The sequence below is a fragment of the Berghia stephanieae genome, chromosome 7, assembly GCF_034508935.2.
Source record: "Berghia stephanieae isolate SIO BIC M18660-M18661 chromosome 7, UCSD_Bste_1.3, whole genome shotgun sequence".
Classification (NCBI taxonomy): Eukaryota; Metazoa; Mollusca; class Gastropoda; order Nudibranchia; family Aeolidiidae; genus Berghia; species Berghia stephanieae.
This window is the reverse complement of record NC_088366.1, coordinates 62,786,173-62,803,672: the sequence shown is the minus strand read 5'-3', so window position 1 is coordinate 62,803,672 and position 17,500 is coordinate 62,786,173. Positions and strand designations below refer to the sequence as shown.

The window sequence follows — 17,500 nt, the reverse complement described above, 5'->3', positions numbered from 1 at the left end:
ATAATAATAATAATAATAATAATAAAAATAATAATAATGATGATGATAATAATAATAATAAAAATAATGATGATGATAATAATAATAATAATGATAATAATAATAATATAATAATAATAATAATAATAATAATATAATAATAATAATAATAATAATAATAATAATAATAATAATAATATATAATAATAATAATAATAATAATAATAATAATAATAATAATAATAATAATAATAATAATAATAATAATAATAACACATGACATTTATAACGCGCATTTTCATCACTGGATGATTCTCAATGAGCGAAACAATAATACAGTGACATTATTATACAAATGAAACATTATACATACTACATCAACATAATATCATTATACAATAATGTAATAACTAAACATTAAGAGGGAAGTGACGTCACGACTGTTGAACCCTATTCTAAACAACAGGTTCCATTTATACGGTTTTTCACATTAAAAGACAAAATCAACACAACTCGTTGGAGAAATATTTCATAGGGCGTCCGCCATTTTCCGATAGTTTAGAGCCAGTTACTAAGTTACTCTGCGTCATTACGGGGGAAGTGACGTCACAACTGTTGAAGCGTATTATGGAACCTTTTTATCAAAAGCTTTGAAATTGCGATAGGTTTAACAGCGGCTTCAATTTATCCGGTTTTTCCCTATTAACAGACTAAACCCGACATGGCGGGGCGGGGATATTGCAATGACATCCCCATAATATTATGATTATCATCATACATGCGTATCTACCTATCTATTCACTCTCAATGCAGCGCATTATAACACGTTAATAACTCTTTTCTCCTAACGCTTATAAGAACCCGTTCGTCTAAGTGTTTGTACATCAATTCACACTCCAAAGGAAATTTGTCACAAGAGTCCACTCATCGCCACACCCCGCCTTTCTTGCAAGGACATCTGTCTCACCGTAATGCAAACTACTCAAGTGTAGATGAGTGTCTTTTCACGGCAAAGACATAGGGTATTAATATAATTATAACAGTTAATGCAGTTGGAAAATCCCAGATGATTTCTCTCGTACTCTGCCAAAATGCCTTTTCACAATTTGGCCAGGAAAAAAATATTCATTTATAGGACTATCCAAATGACCCACAACTTATCGAAATTTTTTCAACCTGAGACGTCAAAAAGGGAAATAATATCTCTTCAAAGAAGTCTCGGGTTTGCAATTTTTTAAAATTACTTTGGGATTGTGTTAATTGATTGATATATGAGCTAAACGTTCTCTGGCCAAAATTTAAAAATGATGTTTTGTTAGAGTAAGGTAGAATAACATTGTTTATACAGCTGTTTTGGATAGGGCCGACATTTATCGATATAATTAGATTATGATTGTGTCACTGGACGTGTCTTCAAACCTATTGATTGCTGAGTGGTTGGCGCAATGCAATGCATACTGCTGTTGCTGAAGAGGTTCCATATCATTGGCTCTGAAACGACAGTTAAAGAATGATATTATTATAATACAAGATACATAACACAGAATAATGAGGAATTCACTGCTTATTTTGAATTGGCTCTGAAACGACAGTTAAAGAATGATATTATTATAATACAAGATACATAAAACAGAATAATGAAGAATTTTACGGTGTATTTTGATATAATATAACCCTATATTATTATTATATGTGACCCTTTCACCTCAAAACGGTATTAAGTCTGGTTGGTTAAGATGTTGAAAATTGACATTATAGCCAGAAATATCAGACTTGTGTTGAGTTTGTATGATTTATTGAGGAGAATGGATACCATATTTTAGGGTGCTAATGCCAACAATTTATAGTTTTGACCAGTTTAACATTTACTTCGGCTTTTAAGCATCTGGTTCGTTCCGACATAATACCGTTTTGAGACGATGGGTCACATATTGTATAAGATACTAGTGGCTTGAATGTCGTGATTGTTGCCGAAGTTAGAGTTGCCAGATTACATTAATTTTGCAATCTGCAGTTTTGTTTTGTTTTGTTTTTGAATGGAAAAACTTTTTTTTAAAAAAACAAAACCAAAAAAAAAAAAAACATCCACAGTTGAGTAGTCGTTCTCCATATCACGTGGTATGCGTAGGAATTATAACATAGTGTTGCTATTGGTTCTTGGTTGGATATTTTTACATTTTTGTGCATTTCCATATATATATATATATATATATATATATATATATATATATATATATATATATGTATATATATATATATATATTATATATATATATATATATATATATATATATATATATATATATATATATATATATATATATACATTGTCGCCATAGATTCTCAACTTTGTGTTTATACATTTTCATGCATGCCACGTCTGTAAACGATTTCCATTTTTTTTTTTTTTTTTGATGAATAAAGTATATCGTATCTTATCTTATCTTATATTAATATACACATATTTTATAGTAGCAAAGAGCATAGTATTATTGCCAATAATATTCTGAAGCGTTAAAGCAACCATCAATTTTAGTTAAACAAAAGCTATCTAATTTAATCGTTTAACAAATCAAATTTATAAAAATTGCCAACATTAAACGAACTGTTGAGATTTTCCGACGGATATCTTTCTTATTTAATTCCGATTTTTACGAAACAGCATAAAATAACCACGTTTAACCCTATCCTTAACCAGCCATTTTCAGGATTTTCCCCAAAACTTTACACCCAACTAACACAAAATAGATTTTTTTATCACTCAAGCACAATAGCAGTAAAATATTTTTGATGACATAATTTCTTTAACAAAACATGCCCTACAACACACTGTTCATTTTCCTTAAATTTTATGATGTAGAAGAGAAATTTGAATAGGAAAAATTTTGGTTGTATCGTAACGAATGTGACGATTTTCCTATAGTTGGTATGGAGAGGGTTAATGTGCGTGTTTATAGAGCTCGTTTACGTGATTTTACTCTGTTGGTCAATTAATTATTAATGAGCTATGCAATGCGTTATGATATATTCTATAACAACAAGATATGGAGTGAGTAGGAAAGTGCTAGAAGACAACAGAGAGAAAAAATTTCGCGGCGGTGATGGGGGGTTTGAACCCGCGACCTTACTGGTACGACAACTCCGCCTGGCCGGGAAGATCGTGACTCTACCGTATGAGCTATCCACACTGGGTAATGTAGATGTTTCTTATCGAAGTTCCAAGAAATAAATAACAATGTGAAATTGAATGTAAGCTACAATGTAATAAACGAAAACATTTAATATGGATGTTTCTTCTGTAATGTTTCATTCATCGTGTTTATTTGATAAAGGGGAAACCCGAAACGTCCATAATATCCGTTTTCGTTTATCAAATTGAAGCTTACATTCAATTTCACATTTTTGTTTCTATATTTTGTAGTATCTAAGTCGTATGAGATAAAATCTTAGTTTTATAAACTGCAAACCGTGCAATGCTCAATTATCGAGGGAATGCGTTTGCTGTCTAATTCAGGTCCTTTGTTTTTTTTTTTTTTTTTGTTTATTCGTTTTAACAACGCCACTACCACATTATCTCATTCGTCTGCAGTGTTTCATTCATCCTGTTTTGTTGATAAAGGGGAAACCCGAAACGTCCATTTTATCTGTTTTCGTATAGATAGTATGCGCTTGGCTAAGAAGCTCACAACATTGCCATCCGGAAGTATAACGGACCAACACACAAAGCTGTGTGTATTCATGAACGTTTATAGTCAGGTTAATACAGTTCAGTGAGCATTACTCATAAACGCGGATGGCAAAAACAATAACAAAGACCTGAGTGACGTCATCTTCGAACTATCTATATTAAATTGAAGCTTATATTCAACTTCACATAGTTATTTACTTGTACTCTCGGAGAATAAATCACCAGGCCTTGAGACATTTTGTTCTTTTACGTCAAAGTTGTCCATATAATAAAATTCACTGCGTTGTACACAACTAAGGGGCGACGTGCACGTATTTCAAGGTCTGATACCCTAATTCATTATGGGCTCATTGTTGAATTGGAAATCTAAAACAAACAACAACAAAAAATGACGCAAAATATTGTCCATTACAACAATGTTAAACTAGGCCCATAATAATTGCGGTCGAATATCAGACCTGCATATAGGGTACATATGTGTGACTAACCGTCTCTAAACGGTATTATGCCGGGATGATGGGAGAAAAAAATAGAATTTATTGACAAAAACATGAACCTTGGGGTTTGTTTCGATTTTGTTATGTTACAGAATGAAGACAATTTCTCACAATGTAAAAGCTCAAAAATTGGTATTTACTATCAATTTAATTCTAAAGTCACTTTTCGGGGTCCAATTCATTCAGACATAATAACGTTTCGAGACGAATGGCCACATATTATATAAACGTCGCTAAGGGGCAAAATCGGTGAAAATTCATAATAATACATTCTATGAATATTCATATTTATTTCAACTTATGTCGAGTTAAGGCAGGTTGCATTAATAATAATGCTGAAAACTTATACAGCGCTAAAACTCCGAGACACCAGACTCTATGCAGTAAAAGATTAATGACGAAGACAAAAAGTTTTAGATTACTAATATTCTTTCAATGAGTACGAACTTCGAAAACAACAAATTTGGTTTTAAAAAACAGCAAAGTCATCGATCTTCTACAGCCGATAAAAATGTTAATGATAAATAACATCTCGTACTCTAACAAAACGCATTTAAAACAAATTTTGCCAGAAATAATTCGATCCAAAATTCGTGTCTCTTTTTTAAAAACAAAAAATGAGCTTTTATAAAGCGCAACATCCACTAAACGTGCTCAAAGTGCTTTACAGGGGGTCCCGCCAGGCCTACAGCAACACGTAACATACGGGACGGGACATGACGCCTGTTAGGCGATATTACATTTTTTTTTCGGACAAAGACAGTGCTGTTAGGGGTTAGGTATTCATTTTACACCTGAGTACGGTGAGAGAATGTGAGTAAAGAGCCTTTTCCAAGGACTCAACTATGCGCTGAGCGAGGCTCGAACCCAGGACCTTTCGATCCGAAAGCGAGTGTCATACCACAAGACCACGACATAGCCGCACATAAAGTTGATTCCCCTTACACGTCAAATAATCTGAAAATTTTACACTTCAATGAAGTCTTATTTTCGGAAACGTTTTGACAAGAAACAAATTGTCATCTTAATGGACTGTCAACAACGTGCACTTATTCACAGGTCTGATAACCCAATTCATTATGGGCTCATTGTTGTAATGGAAATATAAAAAAATGACGCAAAATTTTATCCACTACAACAATGTTAAAATCGACCGGCCCATAATAATTGGGTTTGGATGTCAACCTGCATATATGTATACACGTCGACTGGTATAATTTTAAGTAAAAAAAAAAAAGAGAAAAGATTCCAGCCCAAAATGCATTAAGAATGTGTTTTGTTAGATCATGTCGTCAAAATGGAATGCGGCAAGAGCCTATCAATAACAACCGGCAAATTATAACAATGTTATTGTTTCGACTCGGATTTGTCGAGGCTTTTGTTAATGGTATTGTTATAATTTTATGTTCCAATACTTTTTTTTTTCAAATCATTGATTTCCAATCACACTATATTACACGCTACGACGCGATCGCTGTTTGTTTGTAAGCGAGAGAACGTGAAAACGCCTAAACAATACAAGAAACGTATCCAAACGAAACCTTTGTTGGAAATTGTAACAAGAATGTTATGGAGGCCATTATCGATTTATATTGCCTGTACTCCGGAAAGCTAAAGATACGTATTTAAAAATTTGGCCAGAAAACTCGCCCTTCAAAATTTCGGGATATCGATCGATTTAAATTTGACCCTCATCTTGGCAAAAACTCTCAAACCTGGGACTTTAAATGTAGATCTCGCGAGGTGCAATGTTTGAACGTTTTTGTCATTGTGAGGGTCGTTTAAATCGATTTATATTTGAAGGACGAGTTTTCTGGCCAAATTTTTAAATACAGAGTACAGAAGTTAACTGGTTAAAAGTAAAGTACTGTATTGAGAATGAGATTACAACATGACAGTTGAGAGCAGAAAGGGAAGTTCAAAACAGGCTGGAATAATGTAGGACAGATCCTCTATGCTAAAGTCTATCATAATGATGATATGCGTTTAGCTAAAATGCTCATAACATCCGCCAGCAAGTTATAACGGACCAACACACTAAATTGAGTGTAACCTTGGACGATTCATCTTAACAGCGCTACTACCACAGTATATCTCTTTCGTCTGTAGTGTTTCATTCATCCTGTTTTGTTGATAAAGGGTAAACCCGAAATGTCCATTTGATCTGTTTTCGTATATTAAATTGAAGCTTACATTCAATTTCACATTGTTATTTATTTCTTCGAGCTTCGAGCAGCACCATTTACAATAAATAAGGTAATTTACTAGTCACGATATCATAAACCTTGTTGTCCGTTTCTTTCCGCCAGGCCAACAGGAGATCCTCCCAGTCAACAAACACAGCGTTGGATCCGCCACCACCCATGTTTCGACCTAGAGCGCTTCACCCAGTGGGTGGCTCCCTGCCTATCAGACCAGCAGCTGAAAGATCTACGGTAAGTTCGAGTTGCAACTCCCGACCATTCTGCCTTCACCCTGACAACTCTCTCTCTCTCTCTCTCTCTCTCTCTCTCTCTCTCTCTCTCTCTCTCTCTCTCTCTCTCTCTCTCTCTCACTCTCTCTATCTCTCTCTCACTCTATCTCTATCTCTCTCTATCACTCTCTCTATATATATCTCTCTCTATCTGTGTGTGTGTGTGTGTTTGTGTGTGTGTCTTCCCTCCCCCTCTCTCTCTCTCTATCCATCGATCTATCTACTCTCTATATCTCTATCTCTGTCTATCACTCTCTATCTCTCTCTCTCTCTCTCTCTCTCTCTCTCTCTCTCTCTCTCTCTCTCCCTCTTTTTTTTTTCTCTCTCTCTCTCTCTTCTTTGTCTTTCCGTAGCATATATTGATTGATTAAGATAATCCTCAACTTGTCAAAACATATTTGAGACTTCAAATTTATCCGCCAGATTTGAGACTTAAAAAAAATTTGAGCTTTTATATAGATCAAAATCCACTGAACGTGCTCAAAGCGCTTTACAAGGGGTCCCTGGCCGACAGCAACATTAACATGTAGGACGGAACATGACGCCTGTTAGACGACGATATTACATTGTTCCTGGGTGCAGTCGAGATTTTTTTTCTGACCCCCCTCCCCCCCCCCCCCCCCCCCTCCCAACCACTGTCAACCCAGCAGTGGTTGCGTAGCTGGGTCCGTTAGATCTGGCAAAAAGTAGTACTTTTCGATTGACTAAGTTCATATCCAAAGAGGACAGCAAGCTATTGCTATTGTCTGTTTCACGCTACAGAAACCGGGATAAGCTCCGGCTCCATGGGCCTGTTGGTGGCTCTGAAGGACAAATTCTACCAATACATCTTATTATTCTCCCAATCCTTTATTCTCCAGCCTCCCAAGTTGTGCGAGAATGGCCGCGCTTACATCACAGACCCAGCCACTGGGCAGTATGTATGTCTCTGTCAGTTGGACGGACACTCCAGCCACTCGACCATCCCAGCAACTCACCCTGCACTCAGGGGTATGAGGAGTATCAACGGATCACCAAGGCCTGGCTTTGCAGATATTCAAAACTACCATTCACAGGTAAGTCAGATTTAACAGGCATTTCGTTTAACAGAAAAAACAGACAACAGAATTAACTTAAAACTTGGATAAAATACTTGTAAAAGATAATAATATAGGATAAATAAGAAGGTAAAATAGGCTTCAACAGTCGTGACGTCACTTCCCTCGTAATGACGCATAGTAACTTAGCAACCGGCTCTAAACTATCGGAACAATGGCGGACGCCCTTATGAAATATTTCTCCGAAGAGCATAAAAGGGTATCCAGAAGGAAAAAAAAACCAAACATTATAAATCTGATCATGTTTTGACTTTTACACATTCTGATCACAAGACATATGAAAAGTTCTAGCCAGCATGAAGAATAAAAAGTACAGATTCTCTTTGTTTAGAACCACGATGGCCGCCGTTGCTGGGCGACGTGACATCAGACTATTGAATCCTATTGGCTTGATTTCTTTTTAAAGGATAAAGTTGATCCACCCCGTCATATAGATATTGACATTTGGAGAAGCAAAATGAATTGAGTTTAAAGTTTAGAAATATTACATTTTGAGTTTTTGCACTTGAGGAAACTATATTTATTCTACTTTAATTAATTAATTAATTAAGTTATTTATTTATTTATTTATTTATTTATTTATTTATTTATTTATTTATTCATATTATGTATTTCTATGTGTTTATCTATTTATTTATTTATCTACTTATCCAATTATTTGTGTATTTATTAATTAATTTATTTATTTATTTATTTATTTATTTATTTATTTATTTATTTATTTATTTATTTATTTATTTATTTATTTATTTATCTATTTATTTATTTATTTATTTATTTATTTATTTATTTATTCATTCATTTATATATTAATCTATTTATTTATTTATTTATTTATTTATTTATTTATCTATTTATTTAAAAGACCAATCTAGTGGTATACTTTTAATCATCCATATAATATTCATGTATAGCATAGAGTATAACTATTTAGAAGTTCACAGTAACCTGAAAATCTGTAAACTATATTAATCATTGAAAATTACTTACTTGATTTGTTCATGAAAATATTGTATTCTTGTATGAGTTATATTGGCAATTGCCTCAAAAAATACATTTTTGAATATATCCCCCTATATTATAAATCTACAAAAAAGATTTCAAATCTTATGTCCTTTCATTTCAGCTCTCTGCCATGGCATCTCTTGGGGACCAGACTACTGGAATATTACCCCCTCATATTGCATTCCATCCCTATGGATCTATGTAAGTAATAAATTGTAATACTGTTACCGTGATTACTGTCATTATCGTTGTCGTCGTCATCGTCGTCGTCGTCATCATCATCATCATCATCATCATCATCATCATCATCATGTGTATTTTTGAGCAATTGATTGAAATACTTTTCAAAATAAATGATGATAAAGATAACGATAACGATATAATTATAATAATGATGATGATAATAATATAATAATAATAATAAAATATAATAATAATAATAATAATAATAATAATATAATAATAATAATAATAATAATAATAATAATAATAATAATAATAATAATAATAATAATAATAATAATAATAATAATAATATAATAATAATAATAATATAATAATAATAATAATAATAATAATAATAATAATAATAATAATAATAATAATAATAATAATAATAATAATAATAATAATAATAATAATAATAATAATAATAATAATAATAATAATAATGATAATAATAATTATAATAATAATAATAATTATAATAATAATAATGCACGTTCATATAACACAGTCGATGTTACTACACACAAATAAAGCCAATTATAAATTATGAAATCCTTGAACTCTCCAAATATGGAAAACAAACTGTAAATTAAACACACACACACACACACACACATCACACACACATCACACATTTAACACAGATACATCGCTGCTATTTTATATACCCCATAGAGATATAAGAATAACAATCACAAATGTAACAAAACATCAGATAATAAACTATTATGATTTTTTGAAAAAAAAGATTCCAAACAAAAACTCTTTTATCTCCCTTGTTGTCTGACATGAGTTTATTTACCAACTTACGCCCCTTTTCTCTTACTATTTCTGGGCGTTTTCATTACGATCTTTTTATAAAGTTCACCGCTCATGTTTGCACAGCAAAATGCTACACACAAAAAAATTGTTTTACGGGCGTTTTCAGCAAAGAATCGGTTTTGTTCCATGGATATGCGATAGATAGATTTTATGGAGAGGGCAAACAGACTGGGAAAATGATGATGATAATTACATTCAAGACTGCAAAGGACTGTAATTGTTAATACCACAAAACGCCACTGGAGTTTCGATTAAAACTTTACACGTCTTTTCGGATTAATATTAGAATTAACTTGTTGTACGGGCGATTATAAAAATAGGAGGTTTTATATAGACAGTAGACAGAGAGAAATCATCTGAATTAAATTTTTAACCCTCCACCCCCCCCCCCCCCCCCCCCCCCCCCCCAAAAAAAAAAAAACAAAACCAAAAAACTTGAGCTTTTATATTGCGCAATATCCACTGAACGTGCTCAAAGCGCGTTACAAGAGATCCCTGGCCAACAACAACACTTAACATGTAGTAGGACGTTACATGACGCCTGTTAGGCGATATAACATTTTTTAAATTTATCTATTTATTTATTTGTTATTTATTTATATATCTATTTATTTATCAATTTATTTATTTTGGTATTTATTCATTCTTTTAATTATTTATTTGTTTGTTTGTTTGTTTGTTTATTATTTATACTGAATAATAGATACATAAATCAGATTTATTATACAACATCAAATAACTCAAGTGATAAGCAATATGTTAATAATCATCCAAATAATTATACATTTAAATCTTCCAATGATGAATATTGAAATGCATTTAATACAAAATATTATACAAATAATTATGGTATATGTGACCCCTCGCCTCAAAACTGTATTATGTCGGGATGGACCAAATGCTGAAAAGTCAAATTAAAGTAAAACTGGTCAAAAATATGAATTATTGGTATTTAGCATTCTAAAATGTGATATTCCTTCTCCTCTATAAAACATATAAACTCAACTGAAGTCTGATATTTCTGGCTACAAATTCCATTTTCAGCATCTTAATCATCACGACTTAATACCGTTTTGAGACGAGGGGTCTCATATTATATATATATATATATATATATATATATATATATATATATATATATATAAACATTTGAAATATAATTAAGATAGTTTGACTTCTACAACGTTGTTGTCGAGCGTTGCTCTCATCCCTGATGAGAGCAACGCTCGATAACAACGTTGTAGAAGTCAAACTATCTTAATTATATTTCAAATGTTTATATATAGCTCCTTTTATACTAAAGTTGAGCACTATTATTTCATGTTTTTGTTTTATAATTTATATATATATATATATATATATATATATATATATATAGATAGGCCAATAGAATATATTAAAAGGATGAATCAATTAACTGAATTGATTGATTAGTTAAGGAATGAATGAAGGAACGAATAAATAAGTCAATCTTTTTAAAACAATAAATAAGGTGCGGCTATGTGGTCTAGTGGTATGACACTCGCTTTCGGATCGGAAGGTCCTGGGTTCGAGCCTCGCTCGGCGCATAGTTGAGTCCTTGGAAAAGACTCTTTACTCACATTCTCTCACCGTACTCAGATGTAAAATGAGTACCTGGCCGTTAACAGCGTTGTCTTTGTCCGAAAAATTGTAATATCGCCTAACAGGCGTCATGTCTCGTTCTACATGTTAAATGTTGCTGTTGACCAGGGACCCCTTGTAAAGCGCATTGAGCACGTTAAGTGGATATTGCGCTATATAAATGCTCAATTTAATTTAAGGTAACAGTGGAATGTTTGTGTAAATTAAATAAATAGATAGATTAGTCAATATAAAGATTAAACCCAATAATTTTAAAACAATATATCAATAATTAAATAAATCAGTGATTTAATAAATGGATGAATAAATAAAAGAAAAGTTAAATTAATCAATAGACATATTATTCAGATTATTGTTTAACTGTTCACTCGAATGATGAATTAATAATGATAGCTAGTAAATAAATATTATATTATGTTACACAAAAGTTGTATTTTTTAAAGTAAATAAATGAATAAATAAATAGATTAATAAACAAATAAATATTTATAAATGAATAAATAAATAAATAAATAAATAAATAAAATATTAAATAAATAATAAATATATAAATAAATAGATAAATAAATAAATAAACAAATAATAAATAAATAAAGAATAAATAAATAAATAAATGAATGAATAAATAAATAGATTAATAAACAAATAAATAAATATATAAATAAATAAATAGATAAATAAATACATAATGCCGAGTCCAGGTTTATAGCATTGGATAGTACTTAAACTGATTTCATGCAGTAAAGAATGTCTATACTCCGATCCGGGGAATTGATACCTCGATGTTAATTCATTATATTATTGTTTTACGTCAACCGACCACAAAAGTAACACACAACAAAAAATGGGGAATAAAGAAATAATTTTTTTTTAAATGAATGAAAGAAAGAAGAAAAAAAATAATAAAAAGGAAGAATAAAGAAAGAAAGAACCATCGCTCCGTCAACGAACAGGCTTTTCATTTTATGCTTCAGTGTGTTCATTCTTTGGCTTTTGTCCTGGCTTGTCTCATGGAGCTCTCGCGTGAAGGAGTAAAAAGGGGGGAAAAGCCATTAACACCAGAATTCGATAATGTTATAATACGAAAATAAACACAGCATGGCTCATTCAGAAAGGACAGTTTTCACGCTCTGCGTTTCATTCTAAGCCAGGCCCCATTTAACTGACATGAGCAAACAATCAACATTCCCACAATGCATTTGGGGCGGATTAAGCAAACATTCGAACACGGGGTAACAACTTTTTAGTTTTGTGACGTGGAAGGTGACGTCATAACAATGGTAATTTATTATTTATTTGTTTGAACAGTAAATGATACACAAAAGTCTAATTTAAACCCGTAATATTTGAACAACGCGGTGCTTGGGATAATAATAATAAGCGAGGTAGAACGGTGGAACTGAGAAGCCAAAATCAGAGCCACTTGAGTTACGGATTATTGTTAAGACGTTAAAAATTCTAGTTTTGACATGTTTATTTTGGGTCTTTCATATTTACAATAGGGCGTTTGTATCACTATCATAGTTAATAAAGTACAAACCTAGGCGTGGTGGTAAAAATCACCAGATGTCTTAATCATAATAAGATCACCTGGAATTTTTGCACTTAATTAGTGTGCAATCATTTTCTGATCATTTTACTGGTGGCGTTTAACTAACTATTCATAGATCACAATGAGTTTTTTGTGGGTTTTTTTTATTTTTTATTTTTTTTATTTTTTGTTGTTTTTTTGTTTTTTTTTTTGGGTTGTTTTTTTTTTTTAACCGACTTTCCTTACAGATGAGTACCTACGCAGGGCTGCGTCCTTGAAATTTCAAAAACTCGAAGTTTCCAAGGGAAAAAAAAAAAGAAAGAAAAATGCACTTTATCCCTCTCTGACTTTACCAACCACAGGAAAATCGTCACATTCGTTACGATGTAACCTGTACTTTTATCATTCAGATTTCTTTTGTAAATCACACAATTTAAAGAAAAATGTTTTATTATAGCTAAGAAATCATAACATTGTGTTCTAGAGTTCACTTTGCTGATCAATATTATCTTTAGAATGTATTTGTTGCTTTTCTGTTTGAGTAAGAAAAAACTATATTTGTTTTGGGTGGGTGTGACATTTCGGGGAACATTCTGAAATTGGCTGGTAAGGAAAGAGTTAAATAGCTTTAGAAATAAACAATTTGCTCTCAGCATGGTCCAAATTATTATATGTTCCAACGTCCTGAATTTAGGTTCTAAGAAGCTAAAATTTCCCTTTCAACAAGATGTATTGAGTCAAAAAGACCTATAAACAGAGATCTGTTACAGTAGCTAGAGACAAAAATTGGTATTTTTACGAATTTTTCGTAGTACTTAGGCGGGTCTGAATATGGATTTTCGCAATATAGAATCCGTGGCATCCGGTACGATTCGCCGGTTATGCCTATTATTCAGACTTGCCTACTACTTGTGCGGCTTTGTGGTCTAGTGGTATGACACTCGCTTTCGGATCAGAAGGTCCTGGGTTCGAGCCTGGCGCTCGGCGCATAGTTGAGTCCTTGGAAAAGGCTCTTTACTCACATTCTCTCACCATACTCAGGTGTAAAATGAGTACCTGACGGTCAACAGCATTGTCACTGTCCGAAAAAATTGTAATACCGTCTAACAGGCGCCATGTCTGGTTCAACATGTTACGTGTTGCTGTTGGTCAGGGACCCTTTGTAAAGCGATTTAAACACATTTAGTGGATATTGCGCTATATAAAACATCAACTTTTTTAAAATTACGAAATATTCGTTAAAAGAAAACCCTTTAAAAACAACTTGGCTCCAATTTCATAAATTTGTGAGCATTGCTCTAAGTCATTAAAACTTATTTAAAATGAAAGTAGTACTCCAAAGAAACAAAAGACTCATTCATTTTATCATGACAACCGCTCCGCTGGGTCCAGAGGCGGTTCGATTCGATTTGAGGGACTCGAGAGACACTGACTTTTAGATAAAGTTCAAAAAGCTATTTATTTTTGTATATATACAGACCTCCAGCAACAATAGTATCTTATATATATATATATATATATATATATATATATATATATATATGTATGTATGTGTGTGTATATATATATAATATATAATATAAATACACACACACATACATACATATATATATATATATATATATATATATATATATATATATGTATGTATGTATGTATGTGTGTGTATATATATATATATATAATATATATATATATATAGAGAGAGAGAGAGAGAGAGAGATAGATAGATAGATAGATAGATAGATAGATAGATAGAAGATAGATAGATAGATAGATAGATAGATAGATAGATAGATAGATAGATAGATAGATAGAAGATAGATAGATAGATAGATAGATAGATAGATAGATAGATAGATAGATAGATAAGATAGATAGATAGATAGATAGATAGATAGATAGTAATAGATAGATAGATAGATAGATAGATAGATAGATAGATAGATAGATAGATAGATAGATAGATAGATAGATAGATAGATAGATAGATAGATAGATAGATAGATAGATAGATATCGATAATTCGATATTTCTGGCCAAAATTTTGAAAACGCGTTTTTTTTCAAAGAACGGCTGGATAGACCCGTAGTTAGAACAGTCGCATTACAAACATAGCGATCAGTGGAGATCCTGGATGCATTTTCATTTCCCTTGTCCATCCAACACTTAATGGGTGGCTTGGTCGGTCAGATATGTCGGAAAGTACATTGCGATAGATAGACCAGCGTCCTATCCAAAGAGCAGTGAGCAATTGTTTGTCCACTTTACGTTATTGAAACGGATAAACTGATCCATTGGTCGATAGACCTTATGGTTCTGAAAGACTTTTATATATTTTTAACTGAGAGACGTGTAGAGTGAATGAGGTGAATGGAATTGAATGGAGGGATTAAATGTATGGAAACACATTATGTTAAATAAATAAAAAAGAGGGGGGGGGGGGGGGGGGAGAAAGAAAGAAAACGAAACGTATAAGGAGCAATCTGTTTTCCTTTCCAGGATGATGCTCAGGGTTTAGATAAATATATTAGATTAATTGAAAATGAATGTTTCTCTCAACTCGACATAACAGCCTCTCAGTAGCTCCATTTCATTGGGGGGAAAAACCTATGTTGACACATGATAGATAGCTTCTCTCCGATGTTAACAGTCTGCATTACTAGTCTGAAGTGGCCCGAATGGGTTTCCATAGAAATTTGAACACGTGTGGTATGGTAGACCGTTATACATATCTCTTCAAATGTGTAGTGCATCTCGTATGAAATAGCAAACTATATATTATATTATAATATACATTGATGATAGATCGTATCTTTTTTGTATATCCTTTAAGTTTTTGATCTTATAGCCTCCAGTCTTTTACTGGGAGATGGGATATTGTGATGAGATGCCAAGCACGTTTTATAGTACTTAAAATGTGATACAAAACTATACTATACTGTATCTTAACCCTCTCCTTACCAACTATAGGAAAATCGTCACATTCGTTACGATACAACCAACATTTTTCTTATTCATATTTCCCTTGTACATCATAAAATTTAAAGAAAATGAACAGCGTGTTGTTAGCACGTTGTTTTGCTAAAGAAATTGTGTATCACAAGAACTTAGTGATATTGTGTTTGAGTGATAAAAAATATACTTTTGTGTTAGTTTGGTGTGAAGTTTTGGGAAAAATTCTGAAAATGGCTGGTAAGGAGAGAGTTAATGAGAAAAAGCTTGAACGAAACAATGAATATTTTATCATTTCTTCTCTATACTTTGACTCACTCACTCACAAACTCAATGCTCTCCGGTCCTGCTGGCACACGAGGTGATGCAAGGGATCTCCACCTGGTCCTGTCAGCAAATATTCTTGGGGTCATCTCGAGGGATAGATCTCTCTGTTTTAGGTCCCTCTCTACGGTACGTCTCCGAGTCTCCTACAAAACTGTATACTGTATCTTAATGAGAAAAAGCTTGAACAAAACAATGAATATTTTATAAAATCTTCTCTATACTTTGTCGAAAGCTTTTAAACGTGCAAGAGATTTATAATAAATTATACGGGAAACTTTGGAGCAGCACCAATTTATTGCCGTACGATATTTCCGAATGGTGTTTGACAATAAAAGATTTTATCGGAATAATGTTAACTTATGGGTACTGAGCTTGAGTCTGGCATATCACAATTATATAATAATAGTGTGCATAATTCTAAACTTTATTAACATTTCTTTTCAATCCCAAAATTTAAAGCAAATATATCAGTTTATACTTGAATAGCATTTTAAATCCTAAAGCTTTAAGAAAGTACCTCAGTTGGCATCTCTGAGTCTTGTCTGCTTCCACGTTTATCAGCGCGACGATGTCATAGTCTGTGGGTCTAATTTGTAGGTAAAATCTGGAATACTTGAGTTATAATAAGCCTGTGGTTTAATAACGAATATAAAAACTCTTCCACACTTCAGCGCCCTCTCATTTTGATATCAAGGGCCCTTACTCTTTTGGTGGTCTCTTCTCTTCCCTTCCGTTTCCTTGCTCGAGGCATCATCATGGTTGGCATTAAACATACATGCTTTAGGCTTTTATATTTCAATTTTTGATCGTTATGTTTTTATAATTTTTACAATAATTTGATGTTTTGTCTCGGATTTTCGACCCGTGAAATTTCAATTTGTCGTAAGTTATATGTTATATAAAAGGAAATTCGTCCTAAGCGTTCTGATGCTGTGCATGAATAGGAAATGATATTGTTAACGAATATGGGAATCATTATAACATGAAGGAAATTAACCGACGATTGAAAAAGTGAATGGACCAACTTGCGACTGAATTAACTGTTTGCAGATAACTTAATTTATGCTACCACTGTGCTAACACCTGTGGGGTTTGTTAAATTATTTTAAGTTTCTTCTTCAGAATTAGCTCGTGTGTGCTCTTTGCATAATATGATTATGCTCCCCTTTGAATGTAACGTTTTGCCTTAAGTCCCGTTCTGTATATTTAATATGCTATCTCTTAACAATTATATTTATTTAAAGCATTTCGGTTCGTTTCTGTTATTTTTACGAC

At 32.4% G+C, this 17,500-nt stretch overlaps 1 protein-coding gene across 1 annotated transcript in view; it reads left to right on the top strand.

Annotated features, from left to right (window-relative positions):
* The window catches only part of LOC144977629 (homeobox protein caupolican-like), a 50,554-nt gene that overhangs the window by 17,943 nt on the left and 15,111 nt on the right, over positions 1 to 17,500 (top strand). The window contains exons 2-4 of the mRNA XM_078923041.1: positions 6,474 to 6,599; positions 7,498 to 7,692; positions 8,861 to 8,940. Coding sequence (XP_078779167.1) covers positions 6,528 to 6,599; positions 7,498 to 7,692; positions 8,861 to 8,940 — 347 coding nt within the window. The 5' untranslated portion in view covers positions 6,474 to 6,527. The remainder of the gene's footprint in view (positions 1 to 6,473; positions 6,600 to 7,497; positions 7,693 to 8,860; positions 8,941 to 17,500) is intronic.